Source organism: Marmota monax, unplaced genomic scaffold (assembly GCF_021218885.2).
Source record: "Marmota monax isolate L192 unplaced genomic scaffold, Marmota_monax_Labrador192_F-V1.1 WCK01_AAM20220418_F8-fsc00292, whole genome shotgun sequence".
In the NCBI taxonomy this organism is placed as follows: Eukaryota; Metazoa; Chordata; class Mammalia; order Rodentia; family Sciuridae; genus Marmota; species Marmota monax.
Genome location: NW_026692864.1, coordinates 1,381,616 through 1,402,585, shown reverse-complemented (window position 1 = coordinate 1,402,585; position 20,970 = coordinate 1,381,616). Strand labels below are relative to the sequence as shown.

General features: G+C 51.2%; 1 protein-coding gene across 3 annotated transcripts; it reads left to right on the top strand.

Annotated features, from left to right (window-relative positions):
* The first annotated feature begins 4,575 nt into the window (after positions 1 to 4,575).
* St6galnac2 (ST6 N-acetylgalactosaminide alpha-2,6-sialyltransferase 2) lies at positions 4,576 to 20,732 on the top strand. Of its 3 annotated transcripts, none has more exons than XM_058581008.1 (9): positions 4,578 to 4,785; positions 8,309 to 8,369; positions 12,241 to 12,415; positions 13,009 to 13,177; positions 13,512 to 13,650; positions 15,627 to 15,730; positions 17,349 to 17,549; positions 18,845 to 18,944; positions 19,749 to 20,732. In XM_058581008.1, exons 1-9 carry the CDS (start codon positions 4,661 to 4,663, stop codon positions 19,914 to 19,916), a joined length of 1,242 nt encoding a protein of 413 aa, XP_058436991.1. In that variant the 5' UTR covers positions 4,578 to 4,660; the 3' UTR covers positions 19,917 to 20,732. The 3 variants fall into 3 exon arrangements, with proteins under 3 accessions (XP_046305463.1, XP_058436991.1, XP_046305461.1); XM_046449505.1 differs by having other exon boundaries at positions 4,580 to 4,785; positions 17,466 to 17,549; XM_046449507.2 differs by lacking the exons at positions 17,349 to 17,549; positions 18,845 to 18,944; positions 19,749 to 20,732 and adding an exon at positions 17,058 to 17,296 and having other exon boundaries at positions 4,576 to 4,785.
* The last annotated feature ends 238 nt before the right edge of the window (positions 20,733 to 20,970 follow it).

The following is a 20,970-nucleotide window of genomic DNA, read 5'->3' as shown; positions in this document are numbered from 1 at the left end:
GTCCCCTTTTCCCCTTTCCCATCTCTTTTAATGAACTCATGCCTATTACTCTGAGCAACACATCTGAGGTATTCCTGACTTGATGGCAGGGATCAGGGTTTGAAGGAGGGTCTTGGCATTGTCCCCAGCACCGTAACAGTTTCATTTGTAGTTGGGGTTGCTAGCAGTCTTCCACACAGGAAAGCTCTTCACTGCTAACTCACCGAGTGTCTCAAACTCTCGGATGGGGCTTCTCCATGTATCTGTACTCAAGACTGAGAAACTGCCGTCAGTGGTTTGGCACACTGAACAAGAAGCCAAAGAGAGAGGCGGTCAGTTCTGCGTTTTGCATGAACCACACAGGTGGCCAGCTGAGTAAAAGGTGACTTTAGAAGGACAAGCTGGAAATCAGGGAGGTGAGTTAGAAGACAGCTGCCGTCCAAGTGGGCTCGAGGCTCTGGGAGTTGGGTGGAGAGATTAAGGTGACGTACGTATTCAACTTGGATTTCAAACTAATGAAAAAAATCACCGTGAGTAATTTTAATATAACTTCATAGATAGAAAAAGAATAAGTCAAAAAAGTATAAATTACTGATTTATTTGGAAACAGTGAATGAGTTATGATATAGGCAATGTTATAGCATCACAATTGAGATGAAAGAATAGTTTTGTTTCATACTTTTAACACTTTTGTTTCCTATTGTTATCAAGACCAATTATAATTATGCAAATTTTGACTATTTCTCTGTGCAAATACAAACAGGCAAATCAATTATCTATTGTCAAAGTAAATTTCCATTTACAGCAAAATAAATGGAAATTAAGTCGCCATTTTTAAGAAGTGTAGGGGGGAAATCTTCCCATTAATAGGTCTATAGAAAAAAACATATAAAAGGAACTTTTTAAATCCTGAAAGACATTAGGCTGTAATTGTGTGACTCACAAGTGCTAATCCACTTTCTGATTGATTCTGAACATCCTGGCTCATAGTCAAAAGGCGCCATCAACTGTACTTTGTTTTGGAAGCTCAGTTTCCACTCAACTTCAATGCAGGGCATAAATTTGCCTTGTTATAAATTCCTGACATACAACAGAAGCAATTTTCATCATCACTTTTTGTTCATAAAAATCATTAATCGTCTAAAAATGATTTTGATTGAAACGACAGAAGCTTCTGATGCACAATGAGAACTTGTAATAAATTTTGATTGGGGACTTGATTGAAATTCATGCCATTTCAGATACTGAGAAGTAATTTGATTTTAGTGAAACTGTGTTTGTGCAGAGCTGCTTCCACGTGATTGTTTCAGAACACAGAGTACTTGAAGTTTTGAACTTTCTGGGCTTTCTGTTTGTTTTTCGCTCTTATGGAAGCTGGGGCAGGGGGTGCCGGGAATTGAAGCTAGGTCCTCCAGTATGCCAGGCAAGTGCGCTACCCCGAGCTGCGTCTTCAGATTAATCTCTTGGTTTTGTAAAACCATAACCCATACTCCATCACAAGTGAAAACTGCTCAGGCTGGCCTCCAACCTGGGATCCTCCTGCCTTAGCCTCCTGATTAGCAGGGATTACAGGCTTGCACCCTGTGTCAGGCATCCATGTGTATTTCTAACAGATAAGAACTCTTTTAAAGAATAATTACAATGCTATTATCACACCTTCAAAAAAAAAGTTAACTCCTTAGATTCACTCCTATGGTTTGGATCTGAGGTGTCCTCCAAATTAACACAGGAATATTCAGAGTCGAGATGATTGGGACCTGATCAGCCCATCCTAGTTTGAATGTGCTAACTGGGTGGTAACTGCAGGCAGTGGGGCGGGGCTGGAGGAGGGAGTCACTGGGGGCTGCCCTGGGAGGGTGCATCTTCTCTGCAGCCCCTTCCCCGCTCTGCTTCCTGCTGCAGGGAGAGAAGCAGTTTCCCTCTGCCAACTCCTCCTTCCCCATGTTCTGCCTCACCTAGGCCCGGAGTAGTGGAGTCAGCTGACCATGGACTGAACCTCTGAAACTGTAAGCCAAAATAAACTGTTCCTCCTCTAAGTGGTTCTTGTTGTGTATTTTGGTCACAGTGATAGAAACCTGACTGACACAGTCCCCCCAAAGGCCCATGTTTGAAAGCTTATTCCTCACCCATGGCTCCATGGGAAGGCGGTGGGACCTTCAAGAGACAGAGTCTAGTGGGAGGTCTTCCAGTCATTGGGAGGTGTGGCTTAGAAGAGGAAATCGGACCCCCAGCCCCTTCCTCTTTCTCTGCTTTGAGCCCTGGCCATGAGGTGAGCCGCTTTGCTCCACCACATGCTTCTGCCATGGTGGGCTGCCAGGTCACAAAACCTAAAGCACTGGGGTCATGACTGAAGTCATGACCATGGACTGAAACCTCCAAGACTGTGGACCAAAATAAACTTTCCACTCTTTGTAAATTGGTCAACTCAGGTGTTTTGTTATAGGAATAGAAAGGTAACTAACACATTCACCAGATACCCAATTTATATGCAAAGTTCCCTTAAAATAGGATTTTAAGATGATAAATCATCAGTGAAACCAACATTAAATTGAAAACCATTGTAAGAGATTGACTTTCAGCCCAAGGAACTCACAGACCCACTCCCCAGTGAAACCAATGAACAGACAGCCATTTAAAGTATCAGAAAATGACCCTAGGGTACTCAGCAAACAAAGAAGTATCTGTGCAAGAAAATCTATTAAACTATGATAAGAGTCTGTGGTATGTGAACCAAACACCAACCTTGAACCGCCCTCTCTCTCCTTGCTCCCAGCTCTGTGCGATGAAAACTCTGCTCCAGATTGGTACAACCAAAGACAAGAGGCCTCCTCTCCCCTCTCCCCAGGTCCCAGTCAGAGGACTTTCTTCCTGGGAGAGGCAGGACTTCAGCATTTCTCATACTGCTCCCAGTTACCTGTTGCTGAGGCTAAGTCAAGGGCAAGGACTTAGAACTGGCCAAGAGGTAAGGACTCTCTTCTTCCGCCCAGCCCCTACTCACTGAATGGAGACTCTGGGGCATGAGATCACAGAGGATACCATTATAAGGTTCCATCCCAAGAGAGGACAGCTGAGAACTCCTGTTTCCTTTCCATCTAGCATCCCAATCCTAAAACAAGACTGTTGCTCAGAGAAAAGCACAAATCCTAGCTCAGAAATTTTGCCTGGGGAAAGAAGCAATCTACAAAACAGAAAGGCCCTAATCTCTTCCCAAAGGAACTGACGGAGACGGTAGAAGGCTTGGGAAGCCAAAGACAACAGAAGTGAGAACTTGAGGTGCATGGGCAGGAAGCTTTGGTCTGAGGGGGTACTGCTGTTGGGGGTTGAAGGTAGACCCCCAGTCATTAACACAGATGGGGGATCAACCGCACATGGAGGAAAGCACCACCTTCCTTAATGCAGGAAAAGTCTAGGTGGAGTTTGTGGGTTTGAAGATGGAAAGCTGAAGAAACAGTGATTCCTCTTTTCTCTATGAAGTAGGAGATAAGCCTCTTAATGAGAGGGAGGAGAAAGAGAGGTCTGAGTTCTTATTAAGCACAGAGGAAATGGGAGCATGCTGTGACTTAGAGATGAATAATATACGCAGGGATTTGGACACATAAAGACCATGGAAGTCGAAATGAAAGACTGGAATCCATGAATTCCAAGCAGTGCCCATCAGCAGGGTAGCGAGAAGCCCTCACTCTGCTCAGCAGCCTTAGGATAAGAGAAAAGCCTGGCTGTACGTAATCACCACCGGACCTACTGACCACCGACAGGGAGGGCTCTGCTTCCGGAGCTCAAGGTGCCCTTCCAGGTGGTGCTGGAGCCCAGCTGGACCTCTACGCCGCCAAGCTCTCCAGTTTGGTTTCCCTTTGTAAAAGGAACGCAGTGCGCTCAGGGGCCTGACTTATCTGGATAGTCACCAAATATGAGGATGACGGTTCCACCAACCCCACCCACCTCCACCATCGTGTATCCCTGCTCAGCGGGCTCCCTACCTCCCTCTCCACCTCCAACCCAGTCTAGCTGTGGGGGTTTCTTCTCCAATCCCCCCTCCCCTCTCCAGCTCCTTTGGTGAACTGGATCCTCCCTGTAGTTCTACAAGGACATGAGGCGCCAGGATCCAAATCCACGTGTCTGGTGGTCCTACCAAAGGGAGGCCAGAAGGTGCTTCCCGGCTGCCGTCCAATAGCCTCTGGCATCAAGAAGCCTGGAGCCAGAGCCAGGGTCTCCCAGCGCGCAGTGCGCAGCCAAACCACAGGGGGCGACGTGTCCCTTCACCCCAACTGCCCACGGCACAAGGCTCTCCAGCTCTTGCCCAGGAGGGGGAAGAGCCCTGTGTGACCCCGCTAGGTGGGTCCACGGTGAGGGGGGTGTCAGCTGTCCATGTCCCGGAGGCAGAGGGCAGCCCTGGAGGGGAGCGCGCGACTCAGCGCCCGTGGCGACATTCCAGCCTCCCGGGACCAGCACCATAGCCCAGTCCCCAAGAGTGCGGCGACCTCCTCCGGCGGCCTGGCCAGGAACAGGGGAGCTTCGGGGCGGGGAGGCGCGGCGGCCGCACCGGGTGGGCAGGGCGGGGAGAGGCGGAGCGGTCGCCTCCGCGAGTCCGGCCCGGCCCACCCCGGCCTCTCCGCTGGGCACGGGACAGCGGCAGGCCGGAGCGCGGAGGGCCGAGGACTCGGCGCCCACCAGGCGGGGCTGCATGAGGTCCCCGCGCGGCCAGCCCTTCTGGCTGCTGCTCCTGCTCGCAGCCGCCTGCGCGGGGATCCTCCTCGTCCTGTACTCCTCGCCGGTGGAGCGGTTCCCGGGGTCCCAGTCCCGAGCCAGGTAGGGCTGCCGGCTGACCCAGGGGAGCAGGGGGCGAGCAGGGAGCGGGAGGGCGCCCCGCACCGGGCTCTCCGGCCGCCCGCAGCCTTCAACCCGTCCTCGGCGTCTACCCCGCGGGGTGGCTCACGGCGGGGGCTCCGCCTCGTCCCTTTGTCCCCACAGCCTCCATCCAGAGCTAACCTCGCGCTGCCTCGACCCCGCGGCCTCTGCCGGGGTCTGAAAGTCACGGACGACCGTTCCTGCACTCTGGGTTGATTCCCTCTGTGCCCGATTTAAAACACTTTTTATTGTCTAAATTTGGCTGAACCACCCGAGTCTGAGAAAAAGAGTTTCTTGTGTGCAGGCAACTCTCCGAAACGTCACCCATTTTCAGACTACACTTTTGAGGCCGGAACCCAGGTCTCCTGGCTTCCACCCTTGCCGGGATCCTCAGGCAGGTCGACTGTTGGTTCTGGTCTCTGCTCTGCTGGCGCCGGGCTCCCCTCCCTCCCGGCCTGGCTGCGCGGCTGTTTATTTCTGGATAAGCGGCACCTGGACTCCCCCGGGAACAAGGGCCGCTTCTGGGTGCATCTGAATCCCCACCTGCGCCTCCTCCTGCGCTGGTCCCCCTCCTGCTTGCCCAGGCACCTTTCATTTCATTTGCGCCCCACGAGGAGAAACCTGAGAGTCTGCCATTAGCAGGACAGGGTTCCAGTTACTGGAGAAGTTTCAAAATGATTTAGTTTTACTTCTGGTGGGCAGACCAAGCCGCAGTGGAGTCTGGGTTTAGGAGGCCAAAGAGCACCGGAGCCTCACCTAGAGGCCTTGGCAGGCTTTCCATTCCAGTGCATCGGCACCCCTCAGCACACCTTGCTGCAGGCACAGTGAGATGGAAACAAAAATATCTGCTTCCAGGGGACAAGGTCAAAGGACAAGTCCAAGTTCCAAATAATATGAAGCACACTTGCAAATTATTAGGAGTCCACCCCTCTTAGATGGAAGGGTGCTCTAGTGGGACCTGAGGTCACTAACATCCTTTAAAAACACCCAGTATATCTTTAAATATGAGTTTTATTGTATCTTCATTATGCTTCAATAAAGCCCCTTTTAAATTTTTTTGTTTTAAGATCATTCTCCTTGCCAAGCACTGCGGTGCAGGCTTGTAATCCCAAGGCTCCAGAGGCTGAGGCAGGAGGATCACAAATTTGAGGCCAGCCTGGGCAACTTAGTGACACCCTGTCTCAAAATAAAAATAAAAAGGTTGGTGGCAAAGCTCCACTGAGTCCAACCCCCAGCACTGCCAGCGCGGGCGCGCGCACACACGTTCTGTTCTTCTTTTCAAAATTTAGTATGACTCAAAAACCTGCCCATTCTTTGCTTCTTGGTGATGGATGGGTTGTAACAAATCCCAGGGGACTGGTCAGGATTCATTCTCATGGAGGTGGTGGATATTTTAGCCCAAGGGGGAAGCAGGATGGGAGGGGGACAGCCAGTGAACTGTGTGACCTTCTGCAACTAGGACTGCGGGGGGGGGGGGGGGGGGGGGGGGGACTTTCCTGGCTACAGGAGACAGTCCAGGAAGATTGACTGGGACAGGGTCTCTGGAATGAAGGAGGGAGCTCTGAGTGCATCTTGAGAGAATGCAGCTGGGAAGAATCTAGTTCAATGGTTCCCAGGCATGAGGATTTCTAGGCCTGTTTATATATATATATATATATATATATATATATATATATATATATATATATATATATATATATATATTTTTATGAAGGAGGGGGTGAGGATCTACATAGGATTTTCAGTTACCATCTATTGACAACATTATTTTGCAAAATAAAGGACATTTTAGGGCCCCCGATTAGTAACAATATGATCTAAGTTGAGTAAATTTAGCTTTATGAAAAACGGGCTACAATGAGCCAGGTGCAGTGGCACATGCCTGTAATCCCAGCAGCTGAGAAGGCTGAGGCAGGAGGATTGCAAGTTCAAAGCCAGCCTCAGCAATTTAGCCAGACCTATCTCAAAAACAAAAAGGACTGGGGGTGTGGTTCAGTGGTTAAGCACCCCTGGGTTCAATCTCTAGTACAAAACAAAAAAACATTGACCTTATTCTCCTTCAGCTGGTAAAACTTCCCAGAGGGGCATGAGTGGCTCGTCCCCTTTCCCTTTCCCTTCCAGGCAGCCCAGGCAGGCAGCTGGAAGCACTTGGATTCCTGAGGGGGAGGAGTAGAACAGAGGCTGGGAGAGTTCAGGGCAGCAAAACTGAATGGGGTTGGGGGAATCCCCATGTTCACCAATACTCCCACCCTAGCACCTCTCTCCCACCTGTCTCAAGTCTGCCCTGTTCAGCAGTATCTCCATCTGGTTCTCAAAACTGGAGGCACATTGGAGTCGCCTGGAATGTGGGTGCAATCAGATCAGAATTTGGGGACTGGGCTCCCTAGGCAGCCCGGGTTGAGCACTGTATCCTGGCCCTTTCTCAAAGGGGTCACCCTGTTCCTGAACAGGGGACCAGTTCCAGGGGGGAAAGGGACAGTAGAGGGAGGAATCATCCCTGCCTTTTCTGAGCTGTCACTCGAGGGTCTTTCAAGAAACCTGGGAAACCAAAGGGAGGCAGATCCCAGATTCCGGAGTGGTTGGCTGTCTCAGCACCTACAAGAGGTTTTTCGATTTTCCCCTTGCACACTGCCAATCCCAAGTCCTCTGCCACCTGCTCTTTTCTGGATGCTGGGGGTGGGGTTAGCATGACCACCCTTTTGAATGGGCTTATGGTGGACCCCATCCCTTCCTTCCAGTTTTCCCTCTGCCCTGCTATTGGGGCCACCTCATGCCTGGGAATTGGGAGTAACATCAGCTCCTTTCCTCCCTCCAGAAGGGACACTAAGAGAGAGGCTGGCACAAGGTCCTTTAGGTAACAATGGCTGGTATTTAGAAGACATTTTTCATATGTGATAACCTAGACTTTCTTTGGACCCAACAATCAAATGAGCTCAACGTGATCATCCTTGTTGCACAGATATGAAGACAGGTTCCAAGGCGTTCAGTAACTGCCTGAGACTGCAAGTGGTAGAGCAGGATACAACCTGGGGGTCAGGCTTCTGGGTCGGGCACTTCACCAGGACAGTGCTACAGAAGGCTGAGGGGATCCCATCATCTTAGACCTATTGGCCGCCTCCCCGGCTTTGGCAGGGGACCCCTGAGATGGTCACAATTCCAGAGACTGTCAATCTTTCCTATTTTATATTTTCATACTTTAACCACCATCTCACTGTTCCTATAAACCCCACATTTTTGCCATTCTCTGAGGGACCTAATTTCTGGGTTTATGTAGCTAGGCAGAACACAATCAAGTGACAGTATTTTTGTGTGCCTAAAGAGGGAGATATGAGCAAGAATAAGAGCGTGGGAGAAGGGTGAAAAGAATATACTTTTTGGACCCTGACACTTTGTCAGGAATCCATCTGGAAGCTTTCAAGGGGTAGGTCAGATCTGATGCCACTGCTGACCTGGGCCTCTGCTTTACTTCTGCCCTCTCCCACAGGGACATCCAGCCTCACCAAGCATTCTTCCAATCCAAGGCAAGGCGTTCTGGGAACACAAAGGTACAGTGATCACCTCCCCGGGGCACTTTTAAGCATTCTCAGGTTCTCAGGGAGGAAGGGAAAGAAGAACAAACTAGAACATTCTCAGGAGATTCCTGGGCCTGGCTCTCTGGCTCTCCACGAGCACAAAGCTGAGCATCCACCCATTGGGGTGTCTGTAACCTAACCAGTAGGGTTTCCTGTACCCCAGCAACAGAAAAGCGTGAATAAATAAGCACATTTCGAGTGTATCCAGATGAAAAGTTCTTAGAAATCTTAAAATGTCACCATAAAACTTCAGGTGGATTTTACTCTGATCATGGAAATACCTACTGACTTTAAGTCACATTTAAACTACTCACCATGGAGTCAACTCCAAGCTCTGAGAAGATGTTCATGCTTGGTAGAGGATCTGAGAACTTAGAGGGCCCTGCTCCATAGTCCTAAGTAATGGCCACCATGGACCACAGGTCCCCAGGTGCTGCTTGGCACGTTACCTGCCTCCTCTGACTTAAACCTTTCAGCAACCCAGGAAGGTAACTCTCCCAGGTGAGCAAAATGTGGCACAGAGAAGTTAAGTGGCTTGCTCAGGATCCCTCAGGGGGCAAGAGGTGGTACTGGGACTGAGTCCAGATCTGACCCCAGAAGCTGGCCCTGTTCCACCCTGCCACCAGGGCTGGTTGTGGCAGTTGAGCTGGGAGGTTTCTATCTGTGAAGTTCTCAGTGGTAGAGTGCCCACCTAGCATGAGTGAGGCACTGTAAAGTTGTTTTCAGTGCCTGGGAGACTGATTGAGGCCACAGGGAAAGGGACTTCCCTGCATACACGAGGTAAGTGACAGCCAAGATGTTCAGAGACAGAGCAAGTGGTCCTGGGCAGCTGATTGGGAGGGGGGCATTAAGAACAGAGGCCAACGGCCATGTGACCATCAGGTGAAGAGAGATCCTACATATTGTATGAGTACTTGAACTAGGTTGTCTTTAAATTTTCCAAAGTCCTTTCTACCTGGAATTACATGATGCTAATTAACACATGTGCCCACCTGGTTTAAAACAAAGGATTTGAGGTGGTTTCTGAATACATATAACAAGGTGTTCCAGAAAAAAATGGGTCCTACTGTTTGAGGACCCCAAAGGGCCATGAAACCAAAAAGAGGCAGATAGATCCAGGATTCCACAGAATGCAATTTATCAGGGTGTGGTCCTGTGCAGCAGCAAGACCTGCATATGACTGAAATTTGGGTCCAGAAAGACAGGCATATTTCTGGGTTAGGCCAAAAGTGACTTTATCCAGCTGGAATGGATCTGGTTTATCTTGAGATAATTTCAAATAGTCAAGTGCATCCCTGGAGCCAGGGTCCAAGTTATAAAGCTCCACATACAATTCCAGTGTTATTATCTACTTAGGGTCTGCTGGGAAATTCTGCAGGAAAAACTAGGGTTATTCAGGGGCAATAATGGCAGTTCCATCCCAAGATGGCTGCAGTCATGGCAAGCTGAATCCATGCCTGAGACAAAAACAAAATAGAATAAAATGAGGAGAAGCCCAAAGGAAAGGTAAATGTAGAAAAATAAGGCAATGCTACAAGGTGGGAGAGACGGGCCATGTACCTGGCTCTGAGCTTTCTGGTGGCCAGAGCTAAGAAGACCTTGCCACCACGTTCGTGGGGTAAAAGCAAGCCAGCTACCCAAGGGGAACCCAGGCTTTGCTGAAGTAGAGACCTGAAAACTCTCCTTCTGGGGCTGTAAAGAGGGCCCCTATGAAACAAAGGGTGGTGGCACACCCCTGCAATCCCAGGAGCTTGGAAGGCTGAGGCAACGGGATTATAAATTTGAGTCCAAACTGGGCAACTTTGTGAAACCTTGTCTCAAAAAAGCAGAGATGTGGTGAGGCTGGTGTAGCTCATGGTAGAGCACCCCTGGGTTCAACCCCCAGTGCCACAAAAAAGAGAAGCCCCCCAAAAAACACCTTTATGACAAATTAAATTGTGAAATTATTATAGTTAGTTCTGCTATAATGCCTCTTTGAAAATGTGAAGTTGTGCCAACAAGATCGATATGTTAGCTATTGTGGTAGTGCACTCATAGAATCCCAGGGACTTGGGAGGCTGAAGTAGGAGGAATGCCGGTTCCAGGCCAGCCTCAGCAATTTAGCAAATCCCTAATGAGATCCTGTCTCCAAAAAAAAAAGATAGAAAGAAAGAGTGCTGAGGATGTGGTTCAATGGTAAAGTACTGCTGGGTTCAATACCTGGTGCAAAAAAAAAAAGAAAGAAAGGATTGGATGCATATAGACAACAACTTGAGCATCACACAAATTTTGCATTTGCTTATGAGTAATTTTGCCAGTGAGAACACTAAGTGAAGTAGAAAATCACATCCATCTGAACCAGGCCACACAAAAAGTGCACCCACACACACCCCTGAGCCATCTGTCAGCTTCCTGTCATGTGTTATGGGCTGACCCCACACACGGTATTACAACTTCCCTTCCAATTTCAGATAACCCTCCCTCCCTCCATTTCACACCCACAAGCTGCTACCCTTCGGACACCACTTCCACAAGCAAACCTCAAGTCTGTTTCAAGGAAAAGTGCCATTTTGGGTTCGTAGTTATGTGTCACTCAACAATGCAGGCTCCTGTCTTTCTCGGGTCCCTGTCTTTGGTTTCGTGTCACTGGCGTGTCCAAGTGTTGGGCTGCTCACTCCATCTCCCCAAGCTCTGTGGTTCAGTTGCACAGTTTCGTAAGACGTGGTTAAGCGTCTGTTGGTCAGGCGTTCACTGGGGTAGTGGTGGCGGTGACAGTGCAGCTACCTCCTGCTGCCCTCCCGTCAGGGAGCCCCATTCAGCCATAACGGCAGCCCAGCCCAGCCACAGCTCCTGGGATCCCAATGCTGTGGACAGGCGTCCCCACTCTCCCTTAGTCAGAGGTGCTGTGTTCATTTCCTGTCACTACTGGGGACAAATGACAATAGACTGGGTGGCTTCAAACAACAGAAATTGATTCTCCAAGAGTTCTGGAGGCCAGAAATCCAAAATCAAAGTCTTAGCATGGCCATGCTACCCTGAAGGCTCTAAGGCAAGCTCCCCAGGCTCTCCCACTCTGGTGGTCCAGGAGCTGCACCTTCCACCTGCCTGTCATGACATGTTGTTCACGTGTCTTCACAGGCCTCCTTATGAGGAGGCTCATTGTTGGATTCAGAGCCCAACAAATCACATATTGGCCTGAGTTTTTTTTTTTTTTTCTTTTTGCGGGGGAGGGGATGGTCCTGGGGATTGAACTCTGGGCCTAAAGCATGTTAGGCAAATGCTCTACCCCTGAACAACATCCCCAGCCCATAGATGGCCTCATATTTAATGACACCTTTGATTACCTAGTTCCAAATAAGGTCACCTATTAAGGTTCTAGATGGACATGAACTGCGGGGGGGGGGGGGGGGAAAAGAGTTGAACATAAACACCAATGGGAAGAAAGGTAATTACAAATCTTCCCTTTCACACAAGAGTCCTACAGGGAGTCCTGCCAGAGACAGGCTTTGGACCAGGCTGATGGATTCCAAAGCCGGGGCCCAACTCCTCCACTGAAGGGGCAGGTCATACTGTCAGGGCACTGGAAAGTGCCCAATGTTTGCCCAGGTCTGAGGCGAAGGAGTGGGAGGCCAGACCCGGCAGAGCATGGAGATGTGGCGTCTGGGAGAGGAAGGGGTGGCAGGCTAAATCCAGAATTTTCTCTGACCCTCACCAGGCGGCTGGACCAGAGGCCATTTCAATTAGCAGATCCGGGTGGCCCCAGTCTGGAGAGGAAGGACGCTCATCCCTGCAGCTCCCTGGAGGCCACCCACCCACCCAGGCCCCTTCCTAATGGGGCTCAGCCTTCTTATCTTCTCACCCACAGAGCCGGCCCTGCCCACACCCGCTTGACCTGGCCATTCTGAGGCACCAACGCTTCCGGAAACTGTTTGATCTCTCCACTCCAGTGCTGCTGTGGGGGGGACTCTTCACCCCAGAGCTCTGGGACAACCTGAGACAGCAGAAGGGCCCCTATGGCTGGCAGGGACTCTCACACCAAAGTACCTACTACCCCCTGCCTCTTCCCTGCCGCCCCTTCTTCCTCCTGCTGGCCCTGGGGTGGACCAGGCCCCACTCTCAGTGATCTGAGTTCTCCCCTGAGACCCCCAGCTGTGTGACACTGACCTCACCTCCTTCCTTCATCCAAGCACCCAGGGCTCAGCAGAGGGCTGAGTGCCCCTGCCTGGCAGTTCTCGCCACCCTGGGGTCTCCCTGGCATGAAGTATTCGGGTCCAACAGAGGTTGAGGACAGAGGCCAAAGGGGCCCCGTCAGCCCACTCATGGTTGCTGCTCAGAAACCACTTCCCTCAGGCCCGGAGCCCCTCCACATCAGAGCTGCCCTGAGTCCACTTCAGATTCTCTTGTTCGGACCACACACAGCCTCGAGAGGATGGGTTATTCACGTTCTTGAGGCCACTGAAGGCCCAGCAGAGCCCCCTTCCCTTCACCCTTCTCTTAGTTCTCTCCCTCACTGACCCCCCCATTCTCTGCCCACCCTTTGTGCCTCTGGGGAGGGGCTGGGGTCAGGCCTCTGGGGAGCAAGGCCAGGAGAGGCCCCCATGACTCCGTGGCTCCCCCTTGTCTTCATGCACAGCCATCGCCTCTACCCTGAGCCTTCTGAACAGCTCAGAGAATGAAAGACTGTTTGCCGCCTCGGGGGGGCCCTCCCCAGACTGTATTCGCTGTGCCGTGGTGGGTAATGGAGGCATTCTGAACGGGTCCCGTCAGGGTCTGCAAATTGATGCCCATGACTACGTGTTCAGGTATGAGGGCAGGGGCCTGGAAGGGCTGGGACAGCAGAGCTGGGTGGAGAGCCAAGGCAGTACCCCCCGAGACAGCTCAGCAGTGATGATGGGTAGACAGGCACAGACTCCACAGACCTCAAGACAGAGCGTGGGTACGCTGTACAGGAGGACCTGGGAGCAAGGGGCCACCAGGCCAGTGTGCCCTTCCCAGGACCCCTGCACACAGGTGTTGCCCTGGGCAAAGGGGGTGTCTACACAGAAGTATGGGGAGAGGATAGGCGAGGCAGAGCTGGAAGGAAAGCAGATAGCATGGTGTGACCACGATGACACTGATGTCCTCCATTCTGGCCAGGCTCAATGGAGCGGTGATCAAAGGCTTTGAGCAAGATGTGGGCACCAAGACCTCCTTCTATGGTTTCACTGTGAACACCATGAAGAACTCCCTCATCTCCTACCAGAATCTGGGCTTCACTTCTGTGCCACAAGGACAGGTGAGGCCTCTGATGGCCATGCCATGAGATGAACAGTGGGTTCCTGTGGAGGAACTGTGTTGACTACCTGCTGGACACCCACATGACCCTATTGGTCTCCCCATGTTCCTGGGCCCTGTTGGTGGGATGGGCCATAGGACTTTCAGACCCCAGTCCAGTGGCTGGAGAGGTAGTGCCAGGATCTTGGCTACCCAAGGTGTAGCCATTAAAGGTCAAGGCAGATCTGGTCAGAGACCCCTGTTCTTTTAGGTAGCTGGCTCAGGCTAATATTTACTGAAGGCTGATGATGTGCCAGGCAGTTGACAGATACCACATCAACTTTTACACTGCCTCACTTTACTGGTGAGAAAATTGAGACTTGGTTTCCTTTCATTCAGCAAGTGGGCAGTAGGCCAGAATTCAAATCCAGACTGCCCACCCCAGAACTCATATCCTCTGGGGGGGATCACCACGTCATGGCACGGTCCAGTAGAAGAGTATCTATTGAACACCTCTTTGGCGCCCAGGACATAGACACAGACATCATTGCAGCCTCAAGTGGGATCATCATACCTATTTCCAAATGGCAAAACTCAGACTCTGAGAGTTTCAGGAACATGTCCACTGTCATCCAGCTAGAATTATCAAAATATAGGCCTCTTGGACTATAGGAGTAGGGTTGTTTCCACGTCCCCATAGGGCCCACCAAAAGAATGACAATGTGACCTCTCAAATTCCCACAACAGCTCTGTGTAGGAAACTGAGGTTCAAAGAGACTAAGAAACATGCCCCAGGTCACAGGTCACAGCTAGTGACAGCATCCAGATTGTCTCAGCCACACTCAGGTGTCCTGACTTCATGCGTCCTGCCTCAGACAATCTGGGTGCCACATGCAGATCCCAGGACAGAGGTTCTGTATTGCAGAAGCCGGTCACTGGGTGAAGGGCAACAGGGAAATCCCAAGAACTCAACAATCCTCAGACATTGAATGTGATTCAGAGTTGAGGAACTGTGTTGACTACCTGCTGGACACCCACGTGACCCTATTGGTCTCCTACTGGCTCCAGGGGCAGTTTCTCTGAAACTGGTTTCCAGAACCTTCTCTGAGTAGAGCATTCAGGAGGGTCCTACCCATACTACATATGCACTGAATTCCCCTAATAGAACCTTTCATTGCTAATAATAGAAAAAATGGGGCAGATTTCTGGTATGGCCATAATACCTGCACCAGTTATTTATTGCCGTATAATGAATGACACTATCACCTTAAACAACATTTATTATCTCACTGTTTCAATGGGTGGGGAATTTGAGAGTGGCTTATTAGAGTGGTTCTGGTTCAGTCTTTCAGGCAATGGGTTGTTGTCATCTTATGGCTTGACTGGGGCTGGAGTCAGGATGGTTCTTCCCTCAAAGGTCCTTGAGACTTGCACCCCTCTATAAGCCACTCAAGAGTTCCCATGACCTGGCAGCTAATTTCACTGAGTGTCATCTAAAAGAGAGCAAGGAGCCCCAGCACCTTTATGACCTAGTCTTCAAAGTCACATATTATCATATTCCACTTTGCATTTAACAGAAAAATTCTGTGCACTAGTCCCTAAGTCCAGCCCATACTCCAGGGAGCTGGGTGCAGAGGTGCACACCCACAATCCCAGCTACTTGGGAGGCTGAGGCAGGAGGACAGCAAATTTGAGCCAGCCTGGGCAACTCAGACTGTCTCAAAATAAAATTTAACAAGAGCTGGGAGTATAGCTCAGTGGTATTGCAAAAAAAAAAAATAGTGTTTGGGGACAACAATTAGTCTTCACCCTTGTAGGGAAGGGTATCAAAGAATCTGAACATACATTGAAACAACCACAGTACCTCAGAGTAAGAAGAGAGGTATGTTAGGAAACTCCTCAGTCAGCTCTGGTGGCAAGACTGTGTGGAGGGCAGTTTGGAGGGCAGTTCACTCCAAGCAGAAGCTGAATGTGGCCTTATCCCTGTTGCCCTAATAGGACCTGCGTTATATCTTCATCCCCTCAAGCATCCGTGACTACCTGATGCTGAGATCAGCCATCCTGGGTGTGTCTGTCCCAGAGGGCCCTGACAAAGGGGACAGGTGAGCATCCACATGGTAGTGGTGTGAGGCTGTGGTGTAGGGGGCGGGTAATGCTGAGTGGTCACTCCATGTTTCTGGGGCCACAGTGGAGCCGGTCACTGGGTGAAGGGCAACAGGGAAATCCCAAGAACTCAACAATCCTCAGACATTGAATGTGATTCAGTGCTGAGGAACTGTGTTTACCTGCAGGACACCCAGGTGACCCTATTGGTCTCCTGCTGGCTCCAGGGGCAGGTTCTCTGAATGGAGAGAGCAGGCCTGGCTCCTTGCTTCAGGCCATGGTCTCCATCACCAGTCCAGCTGTCAGCTGCTCAAGGCCACAGGCCACAGTGGCAGAGGCCTTTCCTCAGCTGGGTCTGATGACCCCTTGAGAACATTGTTCTGAAGACTAGGTGGTGGGTGGGCACCCTCCCAAGAAGCCCAAAGCACAGGCTCCTCAGGCAGTGTCCTGACAGGTGACAAGCCGGGACACACTGTCTTCCCTCTCCCACCTTCCAAGGCAGTGGGCTGCGCCCAGCTCTTGCAGACCGTGTCCTGGCACTGCCCGGTGTCTTCTCCCTGAAATCAGTTGCTTAGAAACCTGTGCTACCACTGAGACATGAGCAGTCCCCTCTCACAGTGCCCTCTGGACATTTCACCCACTCCCAAAAGAGCACATTTTGAGGGGCCTTTATGGGTCAAATCACAAGGGCCTGACTGCCATCTGTGGGGGTCCTGTGTCCAGGCCCTCCCCCACCCCCTTGTGTTACCCAACAATTGCTCCCCCTGTTGCCATTGGCCACCAGGATGGGCTCTGTGACACCAACAGGACTGGGCTCTTTGGGGGGGCTGCCTCAGGGACATCAGGTGGACATAAGCCTCCCCAACACCAATGAGCTCCCCCTCCCACACCCCCAATCCATCCCCAACCCAATCCCCCTCCCAGTCCCGCTCCAACCACATTGTCCTCCCTTCCAGTCAGCAGCCCTACCCCAGCCCTGCAGGCTCACTCCCTCCTGCCTCCCCCACCCGGGGGTCTTCCTCCCGCCCACCCTCTCACCCTGCCACCCCAAACACCTCTCAGCCCTCTTCCTGGACTTCCTCCCTGACCCCGAGTCCTCACATCCAACATGTGGTCCGGACTCCACCGGCCTCCAAATCCCCCTCCCTGTCTGGCTTTAAGTCCCTCTCTAGAAACCCTTCCCTGACCCCCTCGGTGCCGCTGGGCAAGTCCCCCTACCAAAGCCCGGTCCCCTCGTCCTCCTACATCGGGCCCTCCGCCCCGAGCATCCCGTCCTGCATCGCTCCCTACGTGCCCCGCTTCCTGAACGAGGCCCCCTTCTTCCAGCCGCCGACATCACCGCTCCCCCAAAACCAGTGCTTCCCCTGCACCTTTCCCGGCACCGAGACCAGGGAGCCCCCGCCTATGCCCGACTCCTTCTACCTGCCGCTGCTGCCGCCGCCCCCGCTCCCGCCGCAGACCTCGTGCACCTACCCCACGCCGCCCTCGCTCTTCATCCCGCCCAGCTCGCTCTCCTACTCCCCGCCCACCGAGGTGCTGCTGAGAGGGAAGCCGCACGTGGTGCCCACGGTGCTGCCCGCCACCTTCTACACCCCCTTCTCGCGCTACTACTCGCAGCCCCGGCCCTACTACCGCACCTATCGCCGGAACCTCAGCTCCACCTTCTTCCCCTCGTTCTCCCCCTTGCCCTTCGACGGTTCCGGGCGCTCTGTCCACTTCTATCGTGGGTCCTAGGCCTCGCACCTATTTTGGACCGGAAGCCTCTGCCAGTAAATTCAAACTGCTGCACCCAGAATTCATCAGCTACCTGACAAAGAGGTACTGGGATGGGGTGACGGGCGGAACACCAGCTCCCTTTCCTCGCCCACACCTACCACGGGTGAGGGGTCCACGCAGTCGGTGCTCCCCAACTCCCCCGCAGAGCCAAGCACTTTGCCATGGCATTTACTCCTTTGCTTGCTACCTTGATGGAGCAGTCAGTCGACAGGCAATGGCAGAAAACTCAGGATAAGCCCAGGAAGTTTATTTCCCAGGGACCCTCACACAAAGGCACAAGCCCTGTACCAAGGAGCCAGCTGTGCAGAGGTAGGGGGTATTAGCAACAGCAAACCCAGCCAGCTGAAAGCCACCACTGGAGGAATCTGGGGAAGAAAGGGCCTGATCTCCTTCTCTCCCCCTCTCCTCCCAGTGGTTCTCAACAGAGGGTGGGGTAGGGTGGGTACTTGGTTCTGTCTGAAGACATTTTTGTCTGTCACAGGAGGGGGGTCAGGTGAGTGCCATTAGTGGGTAGAGGCCAGGGCTGCTGCTGAACAGGAAGTGCACAGAATGTCCCCTGCAATAAGAACTACCCAGCCAGGCAGGCTGGTGCACTGCCTGTGATCCCAGCGTTTCCCAAGGCTGAGGGAGGGTGAAGCAGGAGGATCGCAAGTTCAGTGAGCCTTAGCAACTTCTCAAAATACAATAAAAGGCTGGGTGCGGGTAGCTCAGTGATTAAGCACCCCTGGGTTCAATTCCCAGTACCCAGAGCAGGAGGTGGGGGGGACTATGCCATAAATGTCAATGGTGTCATAGTTGAGAAACCCTGAAGTAGCCCAGAGGCAAGCATCCCAGGACAGAGTGGAGAAGGGTAGCCAAGTGCATCTAGGGAGCCCCACAGAAACCACAGCAGTTATATGCCCATTCTGCAGGTCATATGAGTGTGGGCACCATCACACCAGTGAGTCCAGACACAGGATCTGAGCTCCCACCTCACTCATTCCTGAGTGATCAAGATGTGGGGTAGAGAAAGGGCTCAGGCTAAATGAATAGGCTGCTTATGTCCTAGGCTTTGTGGTTACCTAACAATAGGAGCGGAAATAAGGTGTTGCCAGTGGAGAAAGGTGGAAAGATCCTACCTGGGTTTCCTTTCTCATCTTCCCAACTCCTGCCATGAGATCCTTGAATTTTGGAATTTATTTGGCTTTTTCCCCAAAATGGGGAATTGATTGGGTAGAAGGACCATATGTTGTTTACTTGTTTGAATGGGTAGCTGTGCAGTATAGTTAGTGGTGCAATCTGAAGCTAACAGACAACAGTTGAATGTTTCTCGGGTTTTAATACCTTTTTGTTTGTAGGTTTTTGAAATCAAAATTGATTAACACAAACTTCGGAGACCTATATATGCCCAGTACTGGGGCCCTCATGCTGCTGACAGCTTTGCATACTTGTGACCAGGTAAGGAGCCTGAGGCCACGGAGCAGAGATTTGAGCAGAACTCAACTCAGTATGACTCCCAATAGTCCTTCCCTGAGACCTGGCCACCTAGATAGGGACTCCAGGCCACCATCCCACAGTGAAAGGATTCCCCAGTGCAGGAGTGGCACTATCAACCTGCTTGCACACCTGCTCCCCAGGGTCCTCCCCAGGAAGGGCCTGAGTCAGCTTTGCCTTGAACCGTGCAGCCACCTGCCCCAGCACTTCTTTCACACTAAATCATGCTGCTCTTCTGAAAGCAGAATCTTCTCAACCAGGAGGTCCTCTTGTGGGGACACGCTGGAACTGACATGGGACAGGTGAGCAGGTTCAGTGTCCCACACATAAAACATACTGAAGTGAACAGCAGAGGCTGAGAAGTTTTCGAGACCCTGGTAAAGCCAGTACAAAGGCTAGAGGCCAAACTCCACTCTGGTCCCACATATTTTCCCTATTTTAATATAGAAGTCTCTTGATTGCAGTCACTATTAATTCCTGAATCAGCCTGAACTTGAAGATCATGGCTTTAGTCACACCAAAGTTTCAAACCCAGCTTTGCCTTAAGTGAGTGGAGGGAGAGATGTCTCCACTTCCTTGCTTGTTCAGGGGGATAACTTATCTTGAGGTCTTAATGCTGGGGTGAGAATGTGTAGGAAAAAAGTGCCCCTGTGAGCTGTGTTTACCTGCATCTGCACCTATGCACCTGTGTGGGCATGCAGCAGACCTTTCTGAGTTCATACACCTCCAAGCATCAACAAATACTAACTCAATAATGGTTTTATCCAGGTCAGTGCCTATGGATTCATCACAAAGAACTACCAGAAATATTCTGACCACTATTTCGAACGAGTAAAGAAGCCACTGATATTCTATGCAAACCATGATCTGCCCCTGGAAGCCGTTCTGTGGAGAGACCTACATAAGGCTGGCATCCTTTGGCTGTACCAGCGCTGACCCCAAAGCACAAAGCCTTCTGCTTCTTGCAGGGCTGTGACCCTGGCCAAAAGCCCTCCCCCCTTTTTTTCAACCTTTGAGAAGGGGGTTCACTCCCCCTGACCCTCTACTTCCCAACAGAAGATACTGAGGTGAACTCGTGACTGTTACTAAAAGGAGGGCACCCTATCTTACCATCTAAAGGAAAACCCTCTGGGTCTTAGACATCCCACTTTGGTTAAAGGAAAGCAGACTGCTTTGCTGGATTTGTTTCAAAATTGAAGACAACATTCCCAACATCAGTGACCCTTACCAGCAAGAGGCAGGCACACCTTGGAGCTAAGCAACAGCCAACAGACTTAGATCAATGATGCCATTCAGGATCCATCAGTAACCAAGATCAAGCCAGACAAGCAGGCAAACACACAATCCCAGCCCCAACTCACCCCTAATGGCATGTCATCCCCAAACACCAAAGCCACTCAACTGAGGACATCTTAAGCACCTGAGACCATGATTTTTCTGCCCCCTGATAAAGTGTAAGAGCAAAAGGCAAAAGTAAAACTCAAGACTAGGTTAACTGCATAAATGAATGACCATTTTGTCTTGTGCTGGGGGTTGGTAGAGAAAGTACAGAAGATGCTGGTGTTCAGCACGAAGTTTACCAGAGTCCAAGAACAGGAGATACTGGTGTTTGATGGGGGTCAACTGCACAGAAGCCTGCCTGCCACCGCCACCAATGCTGAGGATCTTGTCACCAACAGGATGACACTACTGGTCATGAAACCTCATCCTCACATCATGGCTTCAATAAATTTGAACCTATCTAGCTCATAAGCAGTTTCATAATTTTATGGGCTTTTAAGTGATTTTAAGTCGCACCCAACAGCCCCTAACCAAGCCCTGATACTGGACACAAACTAGTGGCTTTAGATCACTTAGTAGGCTGCACTGCACATAAGCAAGAGCTGTTGCCAGCAAATGCTGGCAACTTCCCAAGGTAGCCACTGCCTACAATGGCCAATCCACCAAGGCCAGGTTTCTATGGTTTTGGGAGCTTGATTTTATTCTCTCA

Coding starts and splice junctions, on each gene's coding strand:
- St6galnac2 (XM_058581008.1), top strand. CDS start 4,661: ATGAGGTCCCCGCGCGGCCAGCCCTTCTGGCTGCTGCTCCTGCTCGCA. Junction 8,370..12,240: donor GGCGTTCTGGGAACACAAAG/GTACAGTGATCA, acceptor TCTCACCCACAG/AGCCGGCCCTGCCCACACCC. Junction 18,945..19,748: donor CTTTGCATACTTGTGACCAG/GTAAGGAGCCTG, acceptor GGTTTTATCCAG/GTCAGTGCCTATGGATTCAT.